At 39.3% G+C, this 12,506-nt stretch overlaps 1 protein-coding gene across 23 annotated transcripts in view; it reads left to right on the top strand.

The window, feature by feature from the left end:
- NEB (nebulin) overlaps positions 1 to 12,506 on the top strand; it is a 203,973-nt gene that overhangs the window by 57,810 nt on the left and 133,657 nt on the right. For 22 of the 23 annotated variants that reach the window (XM_018062893.1, XM_018062997.1, XM_018062990.1 and 19 more), the window contains exons 41-52: positions 73 to 384; positions 911 to 1,117; positions 1,582 to 1,686; positions 1,848 to 1,955; positions 2,812 to 3,123; positions 4,267 to 4,473; positions 7,490 to 7,594; positions 8,425 to 8,532; positions 10,029 to 10,340; positions 10,458 to 10,664; positions 11,061 to 11,165; positions 12,137 to 12,244. In XM_018062893.1, coding sequence (XP_017918382.1) covers positions 73 to 384; positions 911 to 1,117; positions 1,582 to 1,686; positions 1,848 to 1,955; positions 2,812 to 3,123; positions 4,267 to 4,473; positions 7,490 to 7,594; positions 8,425 to 8,532; positions 10,029 to 10,340; positions 10,458 to 10,664; positions 11,061 to 11,165; positions 12,137 to 12,244 — 2,196 coding nt within the window. The remainder of the gene's footprint in view (positions 1 to 72; positions 385 to 910; positions 1,118 to 1,581; positions 1,687 to 1,847; positions 1,956 to 2,811; positions 3,124 to 4,266; positions 4,474 to 7,489; positions 7,595 to 8,424; positions 8,533 to 10,028; positions 10,341 to 10,457; positions 10,665 to 11,060; positions 11,166 to 12,136; positions 12,245 to 12,506) is intronic. The other variant, XM_018063007.1, reaches the window with a different exon arrangement.

Raw genomic sequence — 12,506 nt, 5'->3', positions numbered from 1 at the left:
ATATAAATTCAATTGAACACTTTCCTACAGTCAACCCTGTCAAACTTCCATCTGCCCTTCTTTTTCATATAGTTCAAATATAAGGAGGGCTACGAGAAAGCCAAAGGCAAACAAATTGGATTTCGCAGTCTTCAGGATGATCCTAAACTGGTTCACTTCATGAATGTAGCCAAAATGCAGTCAGATCGCGAGTATAAAAAGGGCTATGAAGCCAGCAAGACCAAGTATCACACACCTTTGGATATGCTTAGCGTGACAGCAGCCAAGAAATCTCAGGAGGTTGCCACCAACACGAATTATAAACAGCCCTTCCACCACTACACCCTGCTTCCCGATGCCTTGAATGTGGAGCACTCCAGGAATGCAATGCAGATTCAGAGTGACGTACGTAGCATTCATCAGACTGTCAGCATAGAATGAGCTGGCCGTGTCTACTGGTGGCCCACTCCATCCTCAACCTGGTTGGACTCACTGTAATTAGGGACCCTGTCCAGAACTGGGGGGTTTAGGATTTTACTCATTTGAGCTGAATGTATATAGTTTTCTTTGGTTATTACATACTATTTTAAACGTTGGATGTCAGACCCAGTATATGATGTATTCTGTGAATGACTAAGAGGTGCAAACGGATGCTATATAATACTACTTCCAATGTAAAACTTTGTTAACTTTCCTCCAAGAAATTTAAATTTTTAAAGGGATTGGGTCAGGATTGTCTGTTCAAAACCACCCATGAATACATTCACTTTTATAATTAATTTCTTTCTCTGAAGAATGGTAGAGAATAAAATACGGGTTATTCTCCCCATCCCCCATCCTTTTTTTTTTTTTTTTAAAGGGCAAGTAATCTGTCTAAAGAAACCTAAGCCTTGACTGTTTCTGCAATGAAATTTCCTTTTTCCTTGTAAAGAATTTGTACAAATCTGACTTCACCAGCTGGATGAAAGGGATTGGCTGGATACCATTAGAGTCGCTGGAGGTAGAGAAGGCAAAGAAAGCAGGAGAGATTCTCAGTGAGAAGAAGTACCGGCAGCACCCCGAGAAGCTGAAGTTCACATATGCCATGGACACAATGGAGCAAGCCCTAAACAAAAGTAACAAACTGATTATGGACAAGGTGAGAACTCACCTACTGGTCTCAGCCTCAGAGCTCCCGCAGTGCTCAGGCCATTGAACCGGGCATCACCACTTTGACCTTCATCAGTTTTCATCTTTCTGATGATCATGGCCAAGGTGGTGGCAGGGTATCTAGATTTGTTGTATCTAGAGAGCTCCAACTTATACTGACCCCAGGCTGGCTGTCAACACCACGCTGAATGTGTGATGGAACCACAAGACCCCATGTAGTGTGTGGTTAGGGCAGGAAGGCATTTGTTTCAGTAGAAAGAGGGCTCCCATGTTTGATGGTTTTTTAAACTCATGTGCTTAGTCTCATCAGCCCATCTTCTTGCTGTTTGCTTCATTTTCCAATATCAAATTGACCCTCTCCTGCCCTGGAACCGTGGGTCTCTGCCTCACGTTGTGATAGCACACTGCCGATGAGTCCTGCTATATAGTCATGTGCGGCCTTTCTTGTTGCAGAGGCGCTACACTGAGAAATGGAACAAAGACAAGACCACTATTCATGTCATGCCTGATACTCCAGACATTTTACTCTCCAGAGTAAACCAGATCACCATGAGTGATGTAAGTAGGTGAACAACAGCAACAAAAATGAAGGGCGGGGAGGTTGACGGCAACTAGTTTTTGTGGACTATCTGTCTCCCACATGCCAACCACTTTAAAATCAGGATCCCCGTTCTAAGCTGACTAACAAGATGCTGGCATTTTTCTACTTCATCATTTAGAAACTGTACAAAGCTGGCTGGGAAGAAGAAAAGAAGAAAGGATACGATCTGAGGCCTGATGCCATCCCAATAAAGGCTGCAAGAGCCTCCAGAGACATTGCCAGCGATGTAAGTGCTTCCTCTGGGCTTTATTTAGTATAAAGGAAAAAAGCAAATGAGCCGAGCTTGTGGGTATGTAGGAGCTGCAGTCAGCTCTTTTTAGTGTTGGTGGGACCTCTATCCTTTGTAACACACAAGACACGCCCCTTCACCCATCCCAAAGACCCTCTTATCATGTGTTCATTATTTAATGTAAAAAGTAACAGGGTCTTGTTAAAATAATTAAATTGTGCTGTGTGCCAAGTTGCTTCAGTTGTGTCCAACTCTTTGAGACCCTGTGGACTGTGGCCCTTCAGGCTCCTCTGTTCATGGGATTCTCCAGGCAAGAATACTGGAGTGGGTTGCCATGCCCTCTTCCAGGGGATCTTCCCAGCCCAGGAATCAAACTCGTGTCTCTTACATCTCTTGCATTGGCAGGCAGGTTCTTTACCACTGGTGCCACTTGGGAAGCCCCAAAATAATTAAATTGTTAGTGGGCAATTCTAAGCAAACATCAGGATACAAGTTATACATTTTACACAGAAGATTTATTACCAGGCTCTTTCCTGAATGTAGAGAAACGGTGCCTGCAGCCTTTTCCATTGGTTACACAGCTGAGTGGGAAAAGCCTCTTTCTAAGTCTCCTTAAAGCAACTTATTTACACCTCTCTTTGATTAACTCTGAGATGATTCTTTCCCTCATGGACTCAATTCTGGCAAGAAATTTGAAGTAAAGTAGTTTGTTCCCTGTCCCATTCCCAGCAAATCTTCCTTTTCTAAATTTAGAGTAGCCCTAAACCCATGACTAAGCTAATGGCATCCAGTGAATTATATTTTGTTGTCTTTCTTTCACTGTCTCATGTCCATGTTCCTTTTCCATCCGCAGTACAAGTACAAGCAAGCCTATGAACAAGCCAAAGGGAAACAAATTGGCTTCCGGAGCCTCGAGGACGACCCCAAGTTGGTGCACTTCATGCAGGTGGCCAAGATGCAGTCGGACCGGGAGTACAAGAAGGCATATGAGAAGTCCAAGACATCCTTCCACACCCCGGTGGACATGCTCAGTGTGGTAGCCGCCAAGAAGTCTCAGGAGGTGGCCACCAATGCCAACTACAGGAACGTGATCCATACCTACAACATGCTTCCTGACGCCATGAGCTTGGAATTGGCCAAAAACATGATGCAGATTCAAAGTGATGTACGTGACAGCCACGTTTGCAGAGCATTTACTTTGAGATAATAAGCAAATCATGAAAGCCTCTAAGTAATGACATTTTGAAAATCCAAAAAGATATTCATATGTAATTTCCCAATAAGATGTTTCATGTTTAGACTGAATTTTTTTTTAGCACAAAGGAATGAATCTGATCTATTATTATTGTGAGCATTGCTGGATGTTAGATTCAGGAATAGCAAATGAAATCTGGTTTCAGAAAGGATTTGTTGAAAGAAATACAACTAGCTGAGAAAGTTGGCAGTTTTTATGGCTTCCATACCTTTTATGGTTCCTGATTAAGGAAGAAGAGGTGAAGCAAAAAGTCAGATAACTTGAGAGCTACTGCCCCTCATTCCCAAACAGCTTTCATTTCTGACTTTGTAATTGCCTGTCTTACTTACTGATGAAATAGGAGATGATGCCTGAAACAGCTATTAGGATAAATGTGAGGAAGGTGCAAAGGGTGGAAAACCAAGAATTCAGTTATAGAGGCCCTTTGGTGGCTGGAAGAAGTGAATTTATATTATGAACCAAAGGCAGGCCACACCAAGCCTATATTTCTCTTTAGAAATGTAGAAGCTGAGCTATAGTTGGAGGGGTACATAAGTATCTGAGTGAAAGCAACTCTGGTACAGTTATAGAGGGGAACGTCAGAACTGAGGAGGGAAGCAGTGAAATTTGCACAAGGTACTGGTGAGGTTTTCTGGCATACCTGAAGCAGTTTAACTGTGGTGGCTGCTCAAAGGCTTATAGCTAAAGATAGAAATGGGGTCCCCTGAGTCATCTATTAGCCAAGGGGACTTGGAGGTTTTTGTAAGAGAGTCAGTCCAACATGGTCACCTTACTTGAGATAGTAGTCACATGGTAGATTGATCTATTTGGTATTTCTTAGTATTTTTTTTTCTTTATGAAGGTATTGAGAGAAACAAATCACAAAGATACTACTGCTTGTTTTAAATTTCTAATGCAAAGAAATGTGGAAAAGAAATTTAGGGATACAGATAATTGAAGTGGAATATACTATTGGTTGAAAACTGAAAGGGAACTTATGGAATATTAAATACCTGCTTATGATTCTAGGAAGCTGTGATTTCTTCTCATCCTCAAACTTTTCCTCTTTTGCAGAATCAGTACAAAGCTGACTATGCTGATTTCATGAAAGGCATTGGATGGCTCCCTCTGGGCTCCCTGGAGGCTGAGAAAAACAAGAAAGCCATGGAGATTATCAGTGAAAAGAAGTACCGCCAGCATCCTGACACTTTGAAGTATTCCACCTTGATGGACTCAATGAACATGGTTTTGGCCAAGAATAATGCAAAAATTATGAATGAAGTAAGTCTTTCAATAATGTAGTGTTTAACACGAATCAGAAATAAGCCAGGAATATCTTACGTTTAATCTACAGGTTTTGATAATAGTTTTATAGCTTCATAGTTAATGTTTCCTCTAAAAAAGGGTCTTAAAGAAAAAGATAGAAATTAGTCCTAATAAAATGCCTTCTTCAAATGTTCAATGAACCACCCTACCCAGTAGACGTAAGTATAGACTTTTTTAATGCAAATCTTGAAAATGAGTCCCACTTGTTTAAGGTGAAGTTGAGTAGAAGTTCATAATGCTGAATCAGTGGATTGTAGGGCTTGTAACAGCTATGTGTTGCAGCCCACTCCTGCTTCCTTGCTTTTTGCTGGAATAAAAGAAAACTCCTAGATTACATGGCTGTAGCAGCATTTCTGAGCCAGAAACTTCTCTGGCCAATTCTGAGAGCAATTGCTCTCCACCACTAGTTCCTTGGATCAGTCATGATTCCAGTCTTCAGGAAAGTCTCACTGTAGTTTCACATTATTAGTGATTAGTTGATTTCATGACCAACAATCAAACAAGCACATCACCCTGTTTTGTTTTTACCCTCTTTCCTTGGACACCTGTTTTCAAGTTGCAGATAACAGAATAATTATAGCAGCGTTGGTTATATTGTGCAGATCACAACTAGAAATGATATTGATTAACCAAAAATGGGAAAAATAATTTGGATCTAACATGATACAGTTGCAGAAAATGATGTAGAAAGAGCTGTATTATGCTAAGTCTCTGAGTAAATCCTCTGGAATCTTCTGAGAGACAAATTTGTCAAGAAGATCAGCCTCTTTGAAAGGGACTTGTCAACACAAGGCACAAATCTGTGTCTCTTTAAGATATAGAATTTAAACTATCACAAACATACATTTATTTTTTAAACACTTTTTCATTTTTCCAATGTTAATGATTATCATTTTAGACTACTGATGCCAAGATGAGAATCATAGAAATAGCAAATGCTAGCACTAAGAAGTATCTTGGTGATCATCAGGTTGAATCCCTTTGTTGCAGGGTTGAGGAAAGTGGGGCCCAGAGAGGAAAGGCACCTCCCTTAGAGACACACAGCAGGTGACCTGGTCTAGACTAGAGCCAGGACTCTGAGGAATAAGTATTGCTCTTTCCACTAGAATTGCACTGTCTAATACTATAGTCACTAGCCGCATGTGATGACAAATCTAAGTCAAATAATAATAATTCGGTTCTTCATTTACATTAGTTACATTTCAAGTGATTGATAGTCCTGTGTGGCTAGGAGCTGTCATGTTGGTTGACACAGAACATTTTCATCACTGCATAGTTCTGATTAGTTGTGCTGGTCTTGAACAGAGATCAGAAAATTACTGCTTAAGTAAAGTTTCATTGTAACACAGCCACAGCTCTTCATTTGTATATTGTCTGTGGCCACTTTTGCACTGCAATAGCAGAATTGAGTAGTTAATGGCAGAGATTCTGTGACTCGCAAAACCTAACATTATTTACTATCTGACTCTTGACATTTACCCACCCCTGATCTAGAAGAAAACTCTAGAAGATTTGTTTTTATTTTTTAAATCAAACCTGGCTAAAACAAAGAGATAGTATTTTTCACCTACAAGATTTCCAAAAATTAAAAACGTGTGATATACAGTATTGGAAAGAAAGTTAATGTAAACTAGTTTTGCTAGTGTTAATTAAAATTCATCTGCCCAATACCCTTCAGAAGGCCTTACGTAAGTGCAAAGATATACATATATACATATACCTATTAGTATTTTTTGCAGATTAGGGTCTCCAAAAGGAGATGCTAAGGTGGAATTTGGAGTACAGGGCGTTTTTCGGGGATCAGTACCCATGGGAGGCAGACATAGCAAGAGGGGTCCAACTGGGATGGTGGCCTTACAAAGCCTAGGTCAGTGCCACAGGGGGCTCTTGAGGGGAGATAGCCTGTCAGGAGTGTCCTGCGCTGGGTAAAATGGCCAGGACTTTGTACCTCGACTCTGAAGATCCCTGAATGTGGCCACCAGGGAGATGTGCTCTTGAGTGAGGCAGCAAAACCCTAAAGCAGGTGACAATTTGGAGGCTGTCTGCAAACAGTTGGGGCACCAAGTCCTTCTTTGAATGGGTAGCTGCCTGGTGCATCTCCAGATCACTGCAAAGATTACGGCATCATTGCTTACTATAGAAGAAAATCAAAACAACAAATTAAATGTCTATCAATGGAGAACTGGTTAAATCAATTAGGTGATACCTCTTCATGGAATACCACGTAGCTCTTTAAATGAATGAAGTTAATTATTTTGAGAAGGCTGAAAGATGTCTATACTATAATATTAAGTAAAAAAGCAAGATGTAGAATAATATATATGACTTCATTTATATTTCAAAAGGACTAAATGTGGACTTTAATATGCCTAGAAAATTCTAAGATGGAAATGCTATATCCAGGCTGTAAAATAAGACAGGACATTTTACGTTCCATTTTACATCCTCTCCACTATCTTGTTTGAGCACATTTTTCTTTTAAACTTTTAAAAAATAAGAGTGAGCTAACAAAAATACATAAAATATTGATATTTGTGTAAAATAATATGTATGTATGGGGCTTCCCTGATAGCTCAGTTGGTAAAGAATCTGCCTGCTATGCAGGAGACCCTGGTTTAATTCCTGGGTCAGGAAGATCCTCTGGAGAAGGAATAGGCTACCCACTGCAGTATTCTTGGGCTTCCCTTGTGGCTCAGCTGGTAAAGAATCTCATGCAATGTGAGTCCCTTGGTTGGTTTGGTCCCTGGGATGGGAAGATCCCCTGGAGAAGGGAAAGGCTACCCATTCCAGTATTCTGGCCTGGAGAATTCCATGGACCATATAGTCTATGGGGTCACAAAGAGTCGGACACAACTGAGCGACTTTCACTTTCAATATGTATGTACTAAATGACTTTAAAATTTTTAAATATTAACTTCTATTGATTTCTTTTTCTTTCTTTCTTTCTTTTTTTTTTTTTTAAACTTTGCAGCATCTCTACAAACAAGCATGGGAGGCTGACAAGACTAAAGTCCATATCATGCCTGATATCCCCCAGATTATTTTGGCAAAGGCAAATGCAATTAATATGAGTGATGTAAGTAAGACTCGCCCCTGTTGTCTGTCATCTTTCTTTCCTACCCATTTGAACTAGTAAAAACAAAGTAACAGATTAATATTTCAATTTTGAGAGTGAATGTTTTGAAAATGAGTGGGAATCCACAAATGAGCATCTTTCTCTTTCTCATCTTGCTTTGATAAGAATAGGAATAGGCCTATTGATGGGCCTTGGGTCCAGCAGTTAGGGATTAGAAGGGAGTTGGATTTTGTTCTAGGGGTAGTTACTTTTTATCAAACTAGGAGAATTAAAGAGAATGGCTTTAGAGCCCAGGATAAGAGATAAAGAATGAATCCCAGGACTTTCCTAGAGAGTCCTTCTACCAAGCTTTTGGAATGTTTCTAAAGAAGGAGTATTGGGAAAAGTTAAATGGAGAGGGAAGAACATTTTGAAGAATTTAGGTCAAGCCCCATAAGGAATGTGAAACATGTACTATTAGAAACTGCATAGGGGTTTTATTTCACTTCCTTTCTCATCCTAACCAGTTGCTAGGAAACCCTCAAATCCTAACAGGTGTTTTTTCTTTTGTTTGTTTGAATTACATAGGGATTTGGGATAGTTGCCTTCTTTTTGGATTGTAGAATCCATACAATTGTATACATAAAAATGTCCATTGCAAAACAGTGAAAGTATTTTGATGTAAGAACACAGCTATTTTGTTTTCTTCTCTTGACTCTTATTTGACAAAATGCATCAATAAGAATATACTGAGTTTTCACATTTCTAACTTCAGTGCCAGTTTAGTCTTTGAAAAAAAATTAAGATTTTCCTATTTAGAAGAAAACGGTTTCCTTTGCTTCCCTTTCCAGAAACTCTACAAACTTTCTTTGGAAGAGGCTAAAAAGAAAGGCTATGATCTCAGAACTGATGCAATTCCTATCAAAGCTGCCAAGGCCTCGAGAGATATTGCAAGTGATGTAAGTCTAAAGGAAAGCAGTCACCTGACTGGGGGTTTCTATCCTACCAAAATAATAAGGGCTGAGTTCTAAAAACACTGAATGAGTAAAACATGAGAGAAAAAAAAAAAAGCATGCCTGCTAACAGTAGCCCCATTATGTTCTATGAACATGTCTTAACCTTGCTCTCGTGTTTTCTTGGATAATTTCAAAAAAATGGAATGCCAGTCACATTATGACCACCTAGATGTCAGCTCCCTGACTCATGAGATCTGGGTGAATTAACTTTGGTCTCCCTCACCGAGACCGTGGCCTGTAGAAATCCAAAGCCATTCACTAAGTCTTAAATGAAGACTCGTATTGTCCTTGCCTACTGCCTCTTAGACTGTCTTCCTAACAGGATGTCTCAGAAAGGGCTGTGCTGGGGGTGCTGATCTTTTGTTCTCATGATAGCTGATTATTAAATAATTAGGAATTTTGCAAACCCATTGTTAAACTATTGACAGCTTGATACAGCTGTGATGGAAGTGTTTATACTAGAGAAATTGGCAAACATTATAAGTTGGGGCTCCCTCCCCCAACCCCAGAGAGCTGGTGTGCCTCCCTACCATTGCCATAACACATCATCTCAATGAAATTCACTTCTTTCAGTTGTTTGTTTCAGTAAGGAATCCACTCACAGTGAACATTAATGATTTGGGGGAAGTGGGAGGAGTGCATTCAGAGCACTCTTTCCTTAGCCACCCCCAGGCATACTTTCTCTTTCCTCCCCCTTCTCTGCTCTTCATCTTTTCTTCCTCTCCATCCCTACCTTACTCCTGCATCATCCCCAGAACTCCTCCCTCTATTGTACTGGAGTCATTTGGCTCTCCCAGATCGTAACCCCTAACTTGCACACCTGAACCCACAAGAGACGGGCTGAATATGAAGCTTTCCATGTATCAGGATCTCCCCACTATAGAAGGAAGTTGGTGATAAATAGCAAAATTTCTTTCGCATTACACCAGTATGGAGACTCTGAAAAAGAACTCCACAAATATAAAGCTACCCTGAAAGTATACTGTGTGTCTCATAACTAAGCCTATTATCAGTGTAAGACCAGCTGGATGATTTCTTGGGGCAACATTAAACTGCTTGGAGCAGTCTGCTTTTTTTCTTTTCTTGTTTGCTGTACTCTTATTACCTACTACAGGTCCCTTTTAACAACAGCGTAAGAGCGGAAATCAGTGTGGTGTATCATCACAAGATCAAGGTTCTAATCCTTAGGGACCTTAGCAAGTCACTCATCCCTCTGGATCTCAGTTTACTCATCTATAAGATGGGGGCAGTAAGAATAACTTTGCGTCTACCTCATAATATATAGTTGTATCAGGTTACATAAATAAATGTGAAAAACGTATTCTCTGAACTGCAGAATTTTATACAAGTATCATTTTTTATGAAATACAGAACGTTGACACTAGAATGATATCTGGTCAGGGAATTGCTCTGAATAAATATTCAAATTTTCTTCACAGTATAAATACAAACACAATTATGAAAAGGAGAGGGGGAAGATGGTTGGTTTCCGCAGTCTTGAGGACGATCCCAAATTAGTTCATTCCATGCAAGTGGCCAAAATGCAATCTGACCGGGAGTACAAGAAAAACTATGAGAAGACCAAGACCAGCTACCACACCCCTGCTGACATGCTCAGTGTCACGGCCGCCAAGGATGCCCAAGCCAATATCACCAATACCAACTACAAGCACCTGATTCACAAGTATATTCTCCTCCCTGATGCCATGAACATCCAGCTGTCCAAGAACATGAATCGCTTACAGAGTGATGTAAGTGATCTTTCTGGGTGATGATGGCATTCCTAGCATGAGAAGGGAGATTACAGGCTCCTATGCCACATTCTTGTGTCTGAATTGAGAAAGTCAATGTGCTTCCTCTGTTTATAGAATGAATATAAGCAGGACTACAATGAATGGTACAAAGGGCTTGGCTGGAGTCCAGCTGGTTCCCTAGAAGTGGAAAAGGCCAAGAGAGCAACTGAATATGCCAGTGACCAGAAATACCGCCAGCATCCTAGCAACTTCCAGTTTTCAAAGCTGAATGACTCCATGGACATGGTGCTTGCTAAGCAGAATGCCCATACCATGAACAAGGTAAACTGAAGAGCCAACTTTCCCTGCAACTCGCAGCCAGACGGGGCTAGCATCCTCTGGTTCTTGTTTGGGAAATTTTTAATTTGGACTCATCACTTCTATGCAGCGGCAAACGGTACCAGAGCACTCCCCTATACCATTTTTTTCTGCTTCTTACCTCTTATTTTTATTTCCCTTGCCCTTCTAATTGAGTTAGAAATAATTCTTTCTTTTAAATTATTTTTTAAGTCTGATTTTATTTTTGATGTCTTTGCTGAATTATATATTCCTTTAGTTACTAAATTAATTTAACCTAATTCAAATTGAGTGCATTCAAATGTTATGTTATTTTTAAAAATTTCTTGTTTGACCTAAAAAGTTATTCCAATTTTAAATGTATTTTTTTAAACTTTCTAGTACTTATACACTGTTGATTGGAACAAAGATAAAACGAAGATCCACGTGATGCCAGATACGCCAGATATTTTACAAGCCAAACAAAATCAAACCATGTACAGTCAGGTAAAATATGTAATTAAACGTATTAAATGATGTCATGGTATATAATTGATGTAAATGCTGAAGCTATGGAAATGAATGACTCAAAGTGGTTGATAGAGGGATGTTACAATTTATGATGGTTAGAAGCAAGTGAATGGCTGTGATTATATATTCCATGGAGGTAGGTACTGTGCCTCTTTTGTTTATCTCAGTACTAATTGTGTTTGGCACAGTATAGAAAACTTTCAAGTTATTGAAACAAAAATGCACCAAACAGACCTGGTATGAGCTTTGACTTTCCCATTTATGAGTTGCGTAATATTGGGTTTAAGCCTTAGTTTGTTCATTCCTAAAACTGATACCTTTGAAGTGCCTATGACATTGAATTGCTATAAGGACCAAATGAGGAATTCCATGCACAGCTCTCATCACAGTGCCTGACACACAGTAAGCACTGGATGGCCTTCAATTATTTTTATTATTGTCCAGTTTAAACATACATGCATCAATTCAATGAATTTGAGTCAAAAAGATGAACTTATTTTTTGCACCTTACAAAAGGCATTTTGTTTTCTATTACTTTTATCATTTAGGTAATTAAAATTTTGTTACCTGACCTTTTTTAAATCAATTACTTTAATACCTATATTCAAATTAGTAGGCCTAGACTGTACTTAATGATAGAGGAAATCTACCTAATATACCTGATATGAACACACTGTGTCTGAATGAAAAAAGCTATACTCTACTATTAATACCAAGATAGTGGGGAGCGAGTCTCAGAGGCAAAAAAAAAAAAAGTCAAAGCCAGATCACTTGATGCTAAGTCATTGCTCTGTTAAACAGCTTATATTCTTTTTCATCCGTATCTTTAGAGATAAGATAGATGATGTTAGAATCTGATGTCCGCTCTTTAGGTAAACTTCTGTTCAATAATCCTTTGTGTTTTTAATATACACTGAATAATGGTAAATATTTTCTTTAATTTTCAGAAACTCTATAAACTTGGATGGGAAGAAGCTTTGAAAAAAGGCTATGATCTCCCAGTTGATGCAATTTCTGTTCAGGCAGCCAAAGCTTCCAGAGACATCGTTAGTGATGTAAGTATTTTTTGACTTATGTGAAGATATATTGATGTCTGAATCTAGTACCTTAATGAGCTGGTAATGATTTTTACAGATAGTCCTCACCTTTCAAAATGTAATGCAATCTCCTTCATCTTCTCCTACCCTCTTCACTTATCCCAATCCACTCTTCTTTTCACTGACTGAATATCAAAAAAGGGGCTTCCTGAGTAGAGACTGAGCTAGAGAACCTATAAGACACATTACACTAAGTCGAGATGCTTCTACACATTGCAAA

Source organism: Capra hircus, chromosome 2, assembly GCF_001704415.2.
Source record: "Capra hircus breed San Clemente chromosome 2, ASM170441v1, whole genome shotgun sequence".
In the NCBI taxonomy this organism is placed as follows: Eukaryota; Metazoa; Chordata; class Mammalia; order Artiodactyla; family Bovidae; genus Capra; species Capra hircus.
Note: the sequence above shows the minus strand (reverse complement) of the source record. Positions and strands in the feature narration are given on the sequence as shown.